This window comes from Mus caroli, unplaced genomic scaffold, assembly GCF_978045245.1.
Source record: "Mus caroli unplaced genomic scaffold, Mus_caroli_1 scaffold_1, whole genome shotgun sequence".
NCBI lineage: Eukaryota > Metazoa > Chordata > Mammalia > Rodentia > Muridae > Mus > Mus caroli.
The window spans coordinates 2,275,930-2,293,961 of record NW_028227256.1 but is presented as its reverse complement, the minus strand read 5'-3'; the positions used below and the strand labels follow the sequence as shown (position 1 = coordinate 2,293,961).

The window sequence follows — 18,032 nt, the reverse complement described above, 5'->3', positions numbered from 1 at the left end:
ACAGGAACTCTTAGCTCCTTCTCTAGCACCATGTTTGCCTGGACGCTGTCATGCTTCCTACCATGATGATAATGGACTAAACCTCTGGAAGTGTAAGCCAGCCCTAATTAAATGTTTTCCTTTATAAGAGTTATCTTACTCATAGTATCTCTTCACAGTACTAAAACAATAATTAAGACACTGTTCCACAAATTAGAAAGAGGAGTATCACTGAACTCATTGTATTAAACTAGTACTACCCTTCATGATAAAGGTCATTTAAAAAAAAGTGCAAAAAGAGCTTTAGGATGGTTCAGTGGTTAGGAACAATTGCTGTTGTTCTAGAGGACCCAAGTTGGTTTCCCAGCAATCACGATCATGCATCTAATAACCTTCTGTAACTTTAGTTTTAGAGGATGTGGATAACCTATTCTGGCTTCCAACATGCGTGCATGCACACGTACCTCCCTCAAAATAAATTAGGATAGAACATACTTCAACATAATCAAGCCTATATATGACCATCTTACTACCAATAGACACTAGATAGATAGATAGATAGATAGATAGATAGATAGATAGATAGACAGACAGACAGACAGGCTGACAGACAGATTGACAGACAGATAGACAGAAAACATGAAAGCACTTCTTTTATAATCTGGAACATGGCAAGGATGTCTATCGGACCCCCCCCCCCATTCCTATAGTGATTGTAGTCTTATCTATAGCAATAAGACAAGTGGAAAATATAGAAAGGATACACAGGAAAAGATGAAGTCAAATCATCCTTATTTGCAGATGACATGGTACTGCTTAAGCAAGGTCTTATAGATTTCACCAGAAAACATTTCTACATGATAAACATTTTCAGTAAAACTGCAAGATACAAAACCAACATACAAATGAACAATTCATATTTTTTAAGTGGTCTATATTCTTACAGCCATAAAGAAAATGCAAATTAAAACTACTCTAAGAGTCTACATTATCCCAAGTACAAAGACTTTCATCAGGGGGAAAAAAAAGACAAATGCTAGTGAGAATGGAGGAAAAGAAAACCCCCATTAGTTGGTAAGAGTATAAAACAGGCATAACCACTACAGAACTCACTTTGGAAGCTTCTCAAAAACAACTACTGTGTGTAATCATACTACTCCTGAGCATATATTCAAAATTTTCCATTTCCTACCAGAGATTATGGCTGCTCTATTCACGATAGTAATGAGATGGATAACTGAAATGTGGTACATATAAACAATAATCTTTTTATTTATCAGAAAGTAAAGAAAACTAAAATTTTCAAAAAACCAGATGCATCTGGAAATTACTATATAAAGTAATCTACACTGAGAAAGATAAATCCTACATGTGCTCCCTCACATGTGGATCCTAACTTTCCGTTTGTGTAAACATGTAGGTCATGATATTAGAAAAGTGTCCTAAAGAAGACACAGAGATGCTTTGAGGAAGAGTGTGAGGGGTTGTAATAGAAAACAGAAAAGAGATGAAAAAAACAAAAGCAACAACAACAACAACAAAACTTGCACTGCGTGTAGAAGAATACAAAAGCATTCTTCCCCTGAGTACTTCTAATTCTGGACTGCCCAGCCCACAGTTTTTTGTGTGAGAAAGAAATAAGAATCCATCTTGTTCAAGTTAGGTCAGGCATTGTGGTGTACACTTTTGATCTCAAATTGCAAGTTTGAACACAAAAAGTTAAAATGTTTAGTTATGAAAAAAGCAGATTTGGTATGAACTAGACAGTCTATCTACCCAACCTCACTTTATGACTACATTTTAATAAATATTTTCTAAAAATTACTCTAGACAGATATACCATATATTAAAATAACTGGGAAAGAAACTGCTCATTTACTGGTAGAGAATCCCCAACTTATTTCCCTTCCTGTTAGGAATCCCACTGCCACATCTGGGCTTTCATTTTATTTATTGCCTAGTCTTGAACTCTCTCATTTCTCCTATTCTAAATCACTTCTGCAACATTTAAATCTCTATCTTAAAACAAATGATAACACAAATTCAGCAGAACTCTCCCATCTCTACCTCCATGAATCTCTTATGAAGAGCTACTGTCTTAGGATTTAGGTGAACAGACACCATGACCAAGGCAAGTCTTGTAAGAATAACATTTAATTGAAGCTGGCTTGCAGGTTCAGAGGGTTAGGATTAGGGTTAGCGTTAGGGTCCATTATCATCAAGATAGGAGTATGGCAGTGTCTAGGTAGTCATGGTGCAGGAAGAGCTAAGAGTTCTACATCTTCATCTACAGAATCATCCAATATCTTCATCTACAGATTCATTCAATCACTTAGCTATAATCCCCAAAGCAAGACAGGAAATCAATTGGGCAAACTCAAAACTCTGCAGCTCCATATCTGATGTCAAAGTTATCTTCAGATCTCCAACTCCTTTTTCATTTGTTGACTGCAACAAACTTTTTTTCTCTAGGGATGGTTCCATTCCCCGTTACCATCTCTTGTCAGCAGATATCCCATGGCTTTGGCATATCGAACATCTTGGGGTCTCCAAGGCCCCAAGTTACACCTTCTTGGTCCAATATCTAGGATCCACACATGATCTTCTGGGCTCTTCCAAAAGGCTAGGATCACATCTCCAGCTCTGCCCTTTGTAGCACTTTAGGCTCTGGTTGATCCACTCCACTGCTGCTGCAGTTCTCCGTAATCATCCCATGGTACTAGCATCTCCAATATGCTGGGGTGTTTTGCTGCAACTAGGCTTCAACAATAGCCTCTCAGGCTCTCTTCATGGTGCCAAGCCTAACCTTTTTTACATGATCCTTTCTGTCCTGGGCAGTCAACAGAGGCTATACCTTCATCAATGGCCTCTCATAGTGCCACGTGTCAGCTACTCTCCATGACTCCTTCATATCTTCATAAATCAGTATCACCTCAGTGATTCTTACACATTACTAATTCCAACTGCAGCACAAGGTACAACCTTAGCTATCTCTGGAACACAGCTTCTTTGTGCTCTAAGAAAGCACTTCTCAGATTTCACCTCAGTGATGCTGGTCTGTCTTTTAAATCACTGCTAATTTCTTAGCTCCAGCTAATCAGCATCAATTGTTCCAATAGTCCTTTCTACTCTGAACTCTAAAGCCAGAGCCACATGGCCAAAGCTGCCAAGTTCTCCTGCTTCTGGGCCTAGAAGATGCCCCCCCCCCCCCCCTTTATTCTATTATCAGCTTTCTGTTTTCCAACTCTCTCACTGCCTAAGCTTGGCTGTCCTGGAACTTGCTCTGTAGATTGACTTTGAACTGAGAAATCTACATGGCTCTCTCTTATGAGATTAAAGGTGTATACCACCACACCTGGATTTGCTCTGTCCCCTGCCAGCCTTGAACTCAGCGATCTGCTTGGCTTTGTCTCCTGGGATTAAATGTTTATACTATCATGCTGGGACCTAAACTTAGCTTGGTGAAATCTTGCCCCAAGTTCACCACTCCCTGGATCTGTTATCTCCTTGAACATAGGGTTAAGGAGATTCTACTTACTGGTGACCTTTTAGTAATTGAACCATATATTTTGTATTTTTCCTTTCTCAGCTTGGTTTTCATTAGAATGCTCTTCATACAACATAACCAAAGAACAAAGACTCTGCTGAGCATTTCTAAAACTTCCTTTGTCAGTGCAATTAATCTGAGTCTCTTCACCTTAGATCAGTCTCTCTGCCATATATTAAAATTATTCTCCTCTGAAACCTCTAGAGCCAGGCTTCCTTAGTTCAAATCACCCCCAGAAACAAAGTCTTCCATAATCCTACTAAGATGGCTATTAAGCCTCACTTATAACATTCCAAGGCTTTCCAAATCCAAAATCCCAAAATCCATATACATGGTCAGGCTTATCACATCAATACCCGACTCCTGGCATCAACTTTTAGAATTTTACTGCTGTGACAAGACGCCATGACCAAGACAAGTATTATAAAGACAGCATTTAATTGGGGCTGGCTTACAGGTTCAGAGGTTCAGTCCATTATCATCAAGGCAGAAGCATGGCAGCATCCAAGCAGGCATGGTTTAGGAGAAGCTAAGAGTTCTACACCTTCATCTGAAGGCAGCTGGTGGAAGACTGGCTTCCAGAGATCTAAGATGAAGATCTTAATACCTACGGCCACAATAACACACTTCCTCTAACACGGCCACACCTAATAGTGCCACTCCAATAGTGCCACTCCCTGGGCCACCATAGTCAAACCACCATGAATGGTTTGACTTGACTTTGATACCATCTCCAACATGCTACAATCATGGTTGCCAAGGGCCCTGGTCTAGGTCACCAGTAGCAGTTATGCTTCCATGGACCTCCTTTCATGTCTCCTCAGCTTTGTTTTAACATTGCTCACCTCAAAGTCTTTCACCAAATATACTTTTTCTTTTGCTTCTCTAATACCACGGTACTGGTTTTACTCCAAATTTCAAGTTCACTGCTCTTCCTATGCAATACTGTCCTAGTTGGTTTGCCAACTTGGCACAAACCAGATTTATCTGAGAAGAGGAACCTCAACTGAGAAAGTGCCTCCATAAGACTAACAAGTCTGTAGGGGAATTTTCTTGAGTAATTATTGATATGGGAGGGCCCAGCCCAATGTGGGTGATACCTCCCTTGGACAGGTAGTCCTGACTTGTGTAAGAAAGCAGCAAGTCACAGAGAACAAGCCAGTAAGCAGCCTTCCTCATGGCCTCTGGGTTAGTTCTTGCCTTCAGATTCCTTCCTTGACTTCCCTCAATCATGGAATATGAATGACGTGAGATTTATAAGATAAAATAAACTATTTTTCCCAAAGTTGCTTTTAGTCATGGGATTTATCACAGCAATAGAAAAACCAACTAAAACAAAAATTGGTATCAGAGTGGGGTACCACTATAACAGATTTGACCATATTGTTTGAGAGGATTGTTGAAATCCAGAGGACCTAGGCTGAGTTCCCAGAACCCACATAGCAGCTCACAACCTTCTGAAGCTCCAATTTCCTTTAACATCCTCTTCTAGCCTCTGCATACACATATTTACACAGACAAAACACTCATACACATAAAGTAAAGATGAATAAATCTTCAAACAACAACAAAACCCTTTTCAATCGCTTTAAATTCATCTAAGCCTCATACAACAGCATACAATAAAAAACACCCTGCAGTTGCACCCCTAAATGTAGGCTCCCTCACTGGTGCTTACTCTGTACCTTCAAGTTATTTCCTCAGTCTTAATAAAAACATAGAGCACCACAGTTTTCCACTTTGGGAGCTGTCTGTGCCGTGAAGAGTATTTCCAGCACCCAGTATCTCCTTGCAACATCTCAGTACCATAAAGGTACTAAAACCTTTCTCCATGCATTGCTTTAAACAAGTGATGCTCATTTCTGCTTCCTGTATTTTCTGTCTCATCCCTCACACCTGAATTAGTAATTAACCCCAATAAAGAGGCTGCATAGCTGGCTCCTTACCACTGTCACCTCAGCATAACTGTTTTGACCTATCAGAGAAGCCTGTATAATGTACCTATGTAAACTTGCACCCACTTCTAGTCTATTTTCAGTCCAGCACTTAACAGAAACAAGGTAAACACTCAAAAAGACACTGTTGTAAGCATGGATAATGTGAGTGTTTATGGGAAAACTGCTTACTGGCAGGACTGTAACATTTCACATACAAAGTAACAGCAGCACAACTAGATATTATTCTGTACTGTATTTGACTGAACCATTCTAATGTACCATTATTCTTTCCTTTGAAAATACTGATGACATTTCTGTCAGTTATAAACAATTTATATTTATTCCTTGTACTTTAACAAAAATAGCCTCAAGCTAGAACACTCTTCAGTATAGTACAACCATGTGATGTGTTCCAAGTGCTGAACCACCAACCCACAGCTGAAACTAGCTGTTCCAAAAGGGAATCATTACTTTTTCTATATAGTGCACCAAGGGTTCACCATTGTGTTCACTCTTTAGAGATCAATAATGTGAATTTAAAAAAATAAAAGGACAGGAAAAAATATGACTCTGCTTACTTCAAAAGCAAACCATTGTCATTAATGAAGCATGACCATGGAATTTGAATAAATTAACAAGCTTCCAGTGTCTTTCTATGAACTGGTACAATACAGTCTAGTTAACTTTACACTTTAAACATCTGGAGAGGCATCTGCTGTCCAGTTGTGCCCACACAATTCCAAGGAATCCGCATTTGTTTTGTCACAAGGGTCTTTTCAGTTACAGCTGAAGTAATTTTTGGTATCAAAAATCTGTACCTTTCATAAGACTATTAATGCAGCTCATCTCTTCAAAATTAAGTCTTTGCTCTATACTAGCAGTATGTGCATAGACTTTTTTTTATAAAATCACTGATAAGTCACTGAGGTATTTATTTCCATAAGAGCTTGTAGGATAAGTATGTGAAAGTTCACAGAGCAATGTGCAGGTGAGATAGACACCAAGACATACCAGTTGTGCACCATGAGCTTCTGCACAGCCAGAAGAGCATTGTAGCGAACCTGCTGGTCTTCATGGTGCATGTGGTTCATCACCAACTGCTTTCCACCAAGCTGCTCAATAACCCTACAGAACAGAAAAGACTTGGTGATGATGTCATTCTTTGATACAGGTTACAAGTGTAAAGTCCAAATACTAACTGCCCAAAGGATTTCTAAAACAAACATTAAAACTAACTGAAGTAAGCTAGCATCCCATCTTACATCACTCTCAATGAATTAGACCGTAGTGGTTGAATGAGAATGGACTACACAGGTTCATGAATCCACAGCTGATGAAACTATTTGGGAAAGACAGGAAATGTGGATGAGGAGCAGGATTAAGGTGTCAAGAAACTTGTGTCATTCCCACCATGCTCTCTCTGCCTCCAGTCCTGAATGGAAAGGTAAAATACAATACAAACACTGAGTGCCACTGTAATTTGAAATGTTACATATATCACATTAAACAGGTAACTTTCGGTAATTGCCAAATACAGAGAGCATGTATAAATCCATGACAGCACCATTGGTAATGATCAAATGATACACAGCCCATGCTCTTTAGTGTGGCAAGCCCTGCTGCTTGGCTAATAATGGTAGGGGCTGTTCCTGCTCAATCCACTCTCCACCCTGTCATCAAAGCAATCTTTGCAAAACTTTTAATATAATTTTCCCCATTTAAAGTTCTGTGAGTCTGCTCATTAACAAAGGTACCAAAATCCTAACACTGCCTTATCACATATTTTGAGGTCCTATTCAGCTTCAGAGAAAAAGGCCTTATATCCCTGTCCTGTGGCCTTGCTCTGCGCCCTGAGCTCATAACCAACTGGAAGTACTATTACTCTGGCCTGAAAGCAGCTTATCTGATACATGCTTTTCTCCAAGTGTCATAGCCTCTTAAACTTGGAAACATACACAGCACTTTAACACCATACTCACAAGCCATTTTAAACAGCAAAATTAAAAAAAAAAAAAAAAAAAAAAAAAGCTGGGCATGGTGGCACACACCTTTAATCAGGCAGGCGGATTTCTGACTTCAAGGCCAGCCTGGTCTACAGAGTGAGTTCCAGGACAGTCAGAACTATACAGAGAAACCCTGTCTCAAAATAAAACAAACAAACAAAAAAAAAAAACAAAAACAAAAACAAAGGAGACAAAAGATGCAAGCATGGAGCAACAAACAGACCATGTAAACAGCTTTTGTTTATAGAAGAAGGGAGAACACAAGAAAGCAGAACTCAGCCTTGTTCTGCCTCAGCTAGCAATGTGTCCATCAGGGACTCAATGTTTTCCATGGCTCTACCCATGTTCATGAATGACTGCAGAAGTGGCATATTTATATGAGCCATAAAATGATGTAATTTTACCAAGTAAGGAAATTCACTAGTTTGGAATCCATGAACAATGAAAATCAGCAATATACTTCAAAGAACTGTCATATTACATATATAATTATAAGCATAATGAGCATGAGGCACTGTGCTAACTGCCAAAGTAGAAGAAAGCACTTCATGTAGGATTCTATGAAGAGCTCCATGAAGCAATGCTCAGGTCAAAACCAACACTCAAGAGAATACCCATCCCTTAACATATTTCATTATTATTCACTAATGTATGATACAAAGCATAAAAGGTAATTTAATGTATGTCTAATTTAATATAATAATTGTAACATTTGACATATTGCAAACAGCAAGCTTTAACAGTGTTTATTTTAAATGTAAAAGTGGATTCCTAACCTATGTTAAATAACCAAAATATAAGTCAAAGATATAGGATGCTATGTTTTCTTTCTTACAAGAGTAAAAAGAAACAGTAACACTTTCTGATGCTGCTGGTAGATCATGAAAATGAAATTCTCACATACTAGTAGCTGGAAGTCTGAACTCATCTGCACCATAATAATGTTTTTAAACCTCATAAATATACACTTTATCTCCTTTTGTCTATTTCAGAGGATGGCACAAAGTAATCAAATTGTACAACAGTTCATTCTGTTTTCATAACAATGAAAGATCAGAACCCAAGCAAATGTCAGTTTAACAAAAAAATTAAAGTAAAAGAAAATGACAAAGCATGAGCTATGATATGACCAGTTTCCACAAAGCTAAACAAAGAATTCTCAACTGAGGAATACCGAATGGCCAAGACGTACCTAAAGATGTTCAAAATCCTTAGTCATCAGGGAAATGCAAATCAAAACAACCCTGAGATTCTACCTTACATCAGTCAGAATGGCTATGATCAAACACTCAGGTGACAGCAGATGCTGGCAAGGTTGTAGAGAAGAGCAACACTCCTCCATTGCAGGTGGGACTGCAAGCTGGTACAACTACTTTGGAAATCAGCTTGACAATTCCTCAGAAAATTGGACATAGTACTACCTGATGACCCAGCTATACCACTCAGAAGATTCTCCAACATGTAATAAGGATACATGCTCTACTATGTTCATAGCAGTCTTATTTATACTAGCCAGAAGCTGGACAGAACCCAGATGTCCTTCAACAGAAGAATGGATACAGAAAATGTGGTACATTTACACAATGGAGTACTACTCAGCTATTAAAAACAATGAACTCATGAAATTCTTAGGCAAATGGATGGAGCTAGAAAATATCAACCTGAGTGAGGTAACCCAATCACAAAATAACACACATGGTAAATAAGCACTCATTGATAAGTGGATGTTAGCCCAGAAGTTTGGAATACCAAAGATACAGTTCACAGACCAATGAAGCTCAAGAAGAAGGAAGACCAAAGTGTGGATACTTCGATTCTTCTTAGAAGGGGGAACAAAATACCCATGGAAGGAATTATAGAGACAAAGTGTGTAGCAGAGACTGGAGAAATGACCATCCAGAGACTGCCCCACCTGGAGATCCATCCCATATACAATCACCAAACCCAGACACTTTTGTGGATACCAACAAGTGCTTGCTGACAGAAAAGTCTGTTACACCTGTCTCTAGAGAGGCTCCATCAGTGCCTGACAAATATAGAGGTGGATCCTCGAAGCCTACCATTGGACTGAGCACAGGGTCCCCAATGAAGGAGCGTGAGAAAGGAACAAAGGAGCTGAAGAGGTTTGCAGCCCCATAAGAGGAACAGCAATATGAACTAACCAGTACCGCTCAGAGCTCCCAGGGACTACATCACCAACCAAAGAGTACATATGGTGGGACTCATGGCTCCAGCTGCATATGTAGCAGAGGATGGCCTAGTTGGTTATCAATAGGAGATGAGGCCCTTGGTCCTGTGAAGACTCTATGCCCCAGTGTAGGGGAACGCCAGGGCCAGGAAGTGGGTGTGGGTGGGTTGGTGAGCAGGGGGAGCAAGGAGGGGATAGGGGGTTTTCGGAGGGGAAATCAGGGAAGGGGACAACATTTGAAATGTAAATAAAGTAAATATCTAATAATAATTTTTTAAAAAGACAATCTGAGAAGTCACTATCTGTGACTATGGTACTAAAGGCCCTGCTTCTCTTCACACTTTCTACAATTAGCATCTGTAATGGTCAGAACTATAATTTTTAGGTTTGCTAGATAAAAAGTGTGTGCCACTATAAAAATAATTTATTTGTATGTGCTTTGCTAAGCGTTGCATACTGAAGACCCATGTATCTGATGTAAAAATCTTAAGAGAGCAAGCATGAGTTCTCTAGATAACTCTCTCCAGATTGATTGTGCCCTGCTGAATGGTGAATACTTTTCCTCAGCAGATAATCATTTTCAGAAGTTTACAGTCTAATTTTAAGAAAGAACAGAACCAGGTCATCACTGTTATTGTTATAACAAAATTTAACAAAGACTTGGACACTAGTGTTTTAGTTTTAAGATAGTATATTGTGATTTATCAGCTTTTTAGAAATAATCTTAGATATCCATTAGTATTTCTACTCACATCTTACAGAAACCTGAGTCTGATTCAGCAGCCAAAAAACCGACAAGAAAGGCAGGAGCAGTTTCAAAGCTGGAGAGGCATCTTTGAAAGCATGTCAAGATTAAACCGCTAATTCAGACAGCCATGATGCAAGTGTTGTTCTAGTCTATTCATGCCCAGACCTGACCCTCATGCCTGCTGCTTCTGTTTCCTTCCCCACCCATTCCTATGGAAGACTTAACCAGGAGCATCTACCGTGATGAGCTCAGGCCATGGGAGTGTGCCTAAGTTTACGGATTTGGAAAAGGGAGCACTACCATCTTGACCAACTACAGTGAGGGTACAAAATATATGCTTATTAAAATGATTTCTTCAACTCTAGGAAGATGAGTTTTGATACTGAATTGTCTTAAGAAAAATAAAATTAGAGGACAGTGATCCGCCCTGCAGGGAGCACCATCTTGGCTCCAGGACTCCGCCGAACTTAGTCTGCACAGGTGAGAGTGAGGACCACAGAGGCAGACAGCTTCTGGGACAGGCGGGAGCCACAGAGCCGCTGAGGCAGCACCCTTTTGGGGCTGCAGACATCCGGCACCCTCCCAGCCGGAGGACAGTGATCTGCCCTACAGGGAGCGCCATCTTGGCCCCGGGACTCCACCGAACTTAGTCTGCACAGGTGAGAGTGAGGACCACAGAGGCAGACAGCTTCTGGGACAGGCGGGAGCCACAGAGCTGCTGAGGCAGCACCCTTTTGGGGCCACAGACATCCGGCACCCTCCCAGCAGGAGGACAGAGGTCCACCCTGCAGGGAGCGACATCTTGGCTCCAGGACTCCGCCGAACTTAGTCTGCACAGGTGAGAGTGAGGACCACAGAGGCAGACAGCTTCTGGGACAGGCGGGAGCCACAGAGCCGCTGAGGCAGCACCCTTTTGGGGCCCCAAACATCCGGCACCCTCCCAGCTGGAAGACAGTGGTCTGTCTGCCCTGCACAGGAGCCCTCTGCCTCAGGAGCAGGGAGCACATCTTGGATCCAGGACTCCACCGAACTTAGGAACTTAGTCTACACAGCTGAGAGTGTGCACCACAGAAGCTGACAGCTTCTGTGACCTGCCAAAGCAACACAGCATCTGGGAAAGGTCCTGTTTTCGGCCTTCTTCTTCTGCCAGGAGGAGATCCAAACGCCAGATATCTGTACACCTTCCCTTTAAGAGGAAAGCTTGTCAGCAGGGAGTGCTCTAACCACTGAAACTCAGAGGAGAGAGCCTGTCTCCCAGGTCTGCTGACAGACGGTAATCAGAATCACCAGAAGAACAACCTCTGAACAGAGACAACTATAACAACTCCTGAGATTACCAGATGGCGAGAGGTAAAGGTAAGAATCTTACTAACAGAAACCAAGACCACTCACCATCATCAGGACACAGCACTCCCACTTCGCCCAGTCCAGGGCACCCCAACACACCTGAAAAGCTAGACCTGGATTTAAAAGCATATCTCATGATGATGGTAGAGGACATCAAGAAGGACTTTAAAGAACTACAGGAGAACATGGCTAAAGAGTTACAAGTCCTTAAAGAGAAACAGGAAAACACATCCAATCAGATGATGGAAATGAACAAAACCATACTAGACCTAAAAAGGGAAGTAGACACAATAAAGAAAACCCAAAATGAGGCAACACTGGAGATAGAAACCCTAGGAAAGAAATCTGGAACCATAGATGCGAACATCAGCAACAGAATACAAGAGATGGAAGAGAGAATCTCAGGTGAAGAAGATTCCATAGAGAACATCGGCACAACAATCAAGGAAAATGGAAAATGCAAAAAGATCCTAACTCAAAACATCCAGGAAATACAGGACACAATGAGAAGACCAAACCTACAGATAATAGGAGTGGATGAGAATGAAGATTTTCAACTCAAAGGACCAGCAAACATCTTCAATAAAATTATAGAAGAAAACTTCCCAAATCTAAAGAAAGAGATGCCCATGAACATACAAGAAGCCTACAGAACTCCAAATAGGCTGGACCAGAAAAGAAATACCTCCTGACACATAATAATCAGAACAACAAATGCACTAAATAAAGATAAAATACTAAAAGCAGTAAGAGAAAAAGGCCAAGTAACATATAAAGGCAAGCCTATCAGAATTACACCAGATTTTTCACCAGAGACTATGAAAGCCAGAAGATCCTGGACAGATGTTATACAGACACTAAAAGAACACAAATTCCAGCCCAGGCTACTATACCCAGCCAAACTCTCAATTGACATAGATGGAGAAACCAAAGTATTCCACGACAAAAACAAATTCACACATTATCTCTCCACGAATCCAGCCCTTCAAAGGATAATAACAGAAAAAAACCAATACAAGGACGGGAACCACGCCCTAGAAACAACAAGAAGGTAATCCCTCAACAAACCTAAAAGAAGACAGCCACAAGAACAGAATGCCAACTTTAACAACAAAAATAACAGGAAACAACAATTACTTTTCCTTAATATCTCTTAATATCAATGGACTCAACTCCCCGATAAAAAGACATAGACTAACAAACTGGCTACACAAACAAGACCCAACATTATGCTGCTTACAGGAAACTCATCTCAGAGAAAAAGATAGACACTACCTCAGAATGAAAGGCTGGAAAACAATTTTCCAAGCAAATGGTATGAAGAAACAAGCTGGAGTAGCCATTCTAATATCTGATAAGATTGACTTCCAACCCAAAGTCATCAAAAAAGACAGGGAGGGGCACTTCATACTCATCAAAGGTAAAATCCTCCAAGAGGAACTATCAATCCTGAATATCTATGCTCCAAATACAAAGGCAGCCTCATTCATTAAAGAAACTTTAGTAAGTCTCAAAGCACACATTGCACCTCATACAATAATAGTGGGAGACTTCAACACACCACTTTCACCAATGGACAGATCATGGAAACAGAAACTAAACAGGGACACAGTGAAACTAACAGAAGTTATGGATCAAATGGATCTGGCAGATATCTACAGAACATTTTACCCTAAAACAAAAGGATATACCTTCTTCTCAGCACCTCATGGTACCTTCTCCAAAATTAACCACGTAATTGGTCACAAAACAGGCCTCAACAGATACAAAAATATTGAAATTGTCCCATGCATCCTATCAGATCACCATGGACTAAGGCTGATCTTCAATAACAAAATAAATAATAGAAAGCCAACATTCACGTGGAAACTGAACAACACTCTTCTCAATGATACCTTGGTCGAGGAAGGAATAAAGAAAGAAATTAAGGACTTTTTAGAGTTCAATGAAAATGAAGCCACAACATACCCAAACTTATGGGACACAATGAAAGCATTTCTAAGAGGAAAACTCATAGCTCTGAGTGCCTCCAAAAAGAAACTAGAAAGAGCACACATTAGCAGCTTGACAACACACCTAAAAGCACTAGAACAAAAGGAAGCAAATTCACCCAAGAGGAGTAGACAGCAGGAAATAATCAAACTCAGGGGCGAAATCAATCAAGTGGAAACAAGAAGAACTATTCAAAGAATCAACCAATCAAGGAGCTGGTTCTTTGAGAAAATCAACAAGATAGATAAACCCTTAGCCACACTCACTAGAGAGCACAGGGAAAGCATTCTAATTAACAAAATCAGAAATGAAAAAGGAGACATAACAACAGATCCTGAAGACATCCAAAACACCATCAGATCCTTCTACCAAAGGCTATACTCAACAAAACTGGAGAACCTGGATGAAATGGAGAAGTTCCTAGACAGATACCAGGTACCAAAGTTGAACCAAGATCAGGTTAATGATCTAAACAGCCCTATATCCCCCAAAGAAATAGAAACAGTCATTAATAGTCTCCCAACCAAAAAAAGCTCAGGACCAGATGGGTTTAGTGCAGAGTTCTATCAGACCTTCAAAGAAGATCTAATCCCAGTTCTTCACAAACTATTCCACAAAATAGAAACAGAAGGTACTCTACCCAACTCATTCTATGAAGCCACAATTACTCTGATACCTAAACCACAAAAAGACCCAACAAAGATAGAAAACTTCAGACCAATATCCCTTATGAATATTGATGCAAAAATCCTCAATAAAGTTCTTGCTAACCGAATCCAAGAACACATCAAAACAATCATCCATCCTGACCAAGTAGGTTTCATCCCAGGGATGCAGGGATGATGGTTCAATATACGGAAATCCATCAACGTAATCCAGTATATAAACAAACTCAAAGACAAAAACCACATGGTCATCTCGTTAGATGCGGAAAAAGCATTTGACAAGATCCAACACCCATTCATGATAAAAGTCTTGGAAAGATCAGGAATTCAAGGCCCATACCTAAACATGATAAAAGCAATCTACAGCAAACCAGTAGCCAACATCAAAGTAAATGGTGAGAAGCTTGAAGCAATCCCTCTAAAATCAGGGACTAGACAAGGCTGTCCACTTTCTCCATACCTATTCAACATTGTACTTGAAGTCCTAGCCAGAGCAATTCGACAACAAAAGGAGATCAAAGGGATACAAATTGGAAAAGATGAAATCAAAATATCACTTTTTGCAGATGATATGATAGTATATATAAGTGACCCTAAAAATTCCACCAGAGAACTCCTAAGCCTGATAAACAGCTTCGGTGAAGTAGCTGGATATAAAATTAACTCAAACAAATCAATGGCCTTTCTCTACACAAAGAATAAACAGGCTGAGAAAGAAATTAGGGAAACAACACCCTTCTCAATAGTCACAAATAATATAAAATATCTTGGCGTGACTCTAACTAAGGAAGTGAAAGATCTGTATAATAAAAACTTCAAGTCTCTGAAGAAAGAAATTATAGAAGATCTCAGAAGATGGAAAGATCTCCCATGCTCATGGATTGGCAGGATCAACATTGTAAAAATGGCTATCTTGCCAAAAGCAATCTACAGATTCAATGCAATCCCCATCAAAATTCCAAATCAATTCTTCAACGAATTAGAAAGTGCAATCTGCAAATTCATCTGGAATAACAAAAAACCTAGGATAGCAAAAACTCTTCTCAAGGATAAAAGAACCTCTGGTGGAATCACCATGCCGGACCTAAAGCTCTACTACAGAGCAATTGTGATAAAAACTGCATGGTACTGGTATAGTGACAGACAAATAGACCAATGGAATAGAATTGAAGACCCAGAAATGAACCCACACACCTATGGTCACTCTATCTTCGACAAGGGAGCTAAAAACATCCAGTGGAAGAAAGACAGCATTTTCAACAAATGGTGCTAGCACAACTGGTTGTTATCATGTAGAAGAATGCGAATCGATCCATTCCTATCTCCTTGTACTAAGGTCAAGTCTAAGTGGATCAAGGAACTTCACATAAAACCAGAGACACTGAAACTTATAGAGGAGAAAGTGGGGAAAAGCCTTGAAGATATGGGCACAGGGGAAAAATTCTTGAATAGAACAGCAATGGCTTGTGCTGTAAGATCGAGAATTGACAAGTGGGACCTCATGAAACTGCAAAGCTTCTGCAAGGCAAAAGACACCATCAATAAGACAAAAAAACCACCAACAGATTGGGAAAGAATGTTTACCTATCCTAAATCAGATAAGGGTCTAATATCCAATATATATAAGGAACTCAAGAAGGTGGACTCCAGAAAGTCAAATAACCCCATTAAAAAATGGGGCTCAGAACTGAACAAAGAATTCTCACCTGAAGAATACCGAATGGCAGAGAAGCACCTGAAAAAATGTTCAACATCGTTAATCATCAGGGAAATGCAAATCAAAACAACCCTGAGGTTCCACCTCACACCAGTCAGAATGGCTAAGATCAAAAATTCAGGTGACAGCAGATGCTGGCGAGGATGTGGAGAAAGAGGAACACTCCTCCATTGTTGGTGGGATTGCAAGCTTGTACAACCACTCTGGAAATCAGTCTGGCAGTTCCTCAGAAAATTGGACATAGTACTACCGGAGGATCCAGCAATACCTCTCCTGGGCATATATCCAGAAGATGTCCCAACCGGTAAGAAGGACACATGCTCCACTATGTTCATAGCAGCCCTATTTATAATAGCCAGAAGCTGGAAAGAACCCAGATGTCCCTCAACAGAAGAATGGATACAGAAATTATGGTACATTTACACAATGGAGTACTACTCAGCTATTAAAAAGAATGAATTTATGAAATTCCTAGCCAAATGGATGGACCTGGAGGGCATCATCTTGAGTGACGTAACACAATCACAAAGGAACTCACACAATATGTACTCACTGAAAAGTGGATATTAGCCCAAAACTTAGGATACCCAAGATATAAGATACAATTTGCTAAACGCATGAAACTCAAGAAGAATGAAGACCAAAATGTGGACACTGTGCCCCTTCTTAGAATTGGGAACAAAACACCCATGGAAGGAGTTACAGAGACAAAGTTTGGAGCTGTGATGAAAGGATGGACCATCTAGAGACTGCCGTATCCAGGGATCCATCCCATAATCAGCTTCTAAACGCGGACACCATTGCATACACTAGCAAGATTTTGCTGAAAGGACCCAAAGATAGCTGTCTCTTGTGAGACTATGCAGGGGCCTAGCAAACACAGGAGTGGATGCTCACAGTCAGCTATTGGATGTATCACAGGTCTCCCAATGGAGAAGCTAGAGAAAGTACCCAAGGAGCTAAAGGGATCTGCAACCCTATAGTTGGAACAACATGATGAACTAACCAGTACCCCGGAGCTCTTGTCTCTAGCTGCATATGTATCGAAAGATGGCCTAGTCGGCCATCACTGGAAAGAGAGGCCCATTGGACTTGCAAACTTTATATGCCCCAATATAGGGGAATGCCAGGGCCAAAAGAATGGGAATGGGTGGGTAGGGAAGTGGGGGGCGCTATGGGGGACTTTTGGGATAGCATTGGAAATGTAATTGAGGAAAATATGTAATAAAAATATTAAAATTAAAAAAAAAAAAGAAAAAGAAAATTAAAAGCCCATTATGGCATTCCAGGTTTTTCAGCTACACTAGCCCCTTGTAAAGAGTTTAAAAGGGTGTTCAAATTGCTGGCACACTGCTGTATTGACTGGATAATACTAATTATGCAAGATATGAGTGGAGGACTAGTTATGTCCAGCAGTTAATACTATGTGGATGAAGGGGTTCCTAGTATTGAGACTGTCACAAGTATAAATATGACTAATCTACTATTTCAATTTATTGAGGACATTTTGCAGTGGGTGGGTGCTATAGATGGAAACCTTATATGCTAGGCACATGCTCTGTCACTAAACCCCACAGCTCAATAACAGTTATTAAATTTGTAATTTGGGAGCAATAACTACCTGTTATGTTTTCTATCTGAATACACAAAACAGGCTACTGTTTCAAAAGTATTCCTTCTAAACACAAAAGCAACTATGAAAATAACATATAAAATATCAAGAATACCCAGAAAACAAGGGCCCCTAATTCAACATAATCAGAGCTCATATAAACTCACAGAGACTAAAGTACCATGCACATGGCCTGAATGGGTCTACACCAGGTCCTTATGTATATATTATGGTTTCCAGTTTAGTTTTTTTAATAGGATTCCTAAGTGTGCCAATGAGTGGGTTTCTGTTTCTGTA

General features: G+C 40.1%; 1 protein-coding gene across 3 annotated transcripts in view; it reads right to left on the bottom strand.

Annotated features, from left to right (window-relative positions):
* The window catches only part of Atp6v1h (ATPase H+ transporting V1 subunit H), a 74,044-nt gene that overhangs the window by 5,565 nt on the left and 50,447 nt on the right, over nt 1-18,032 (bottom strand). For all 3 annotated transcript variants that reach the window (XM_021176841.3, XM_021176995.3, XM_021176920.3), the window contains one exon: nt 6,475-6,588. In XM_021176841.3, the coding sequence (XP_021032500.1) occupies nt 6,475-6,588 (114 nt within the window). The remainder of the gene's footprint in view (nt 1-6,474; nt 6,589-18,032) is intronic.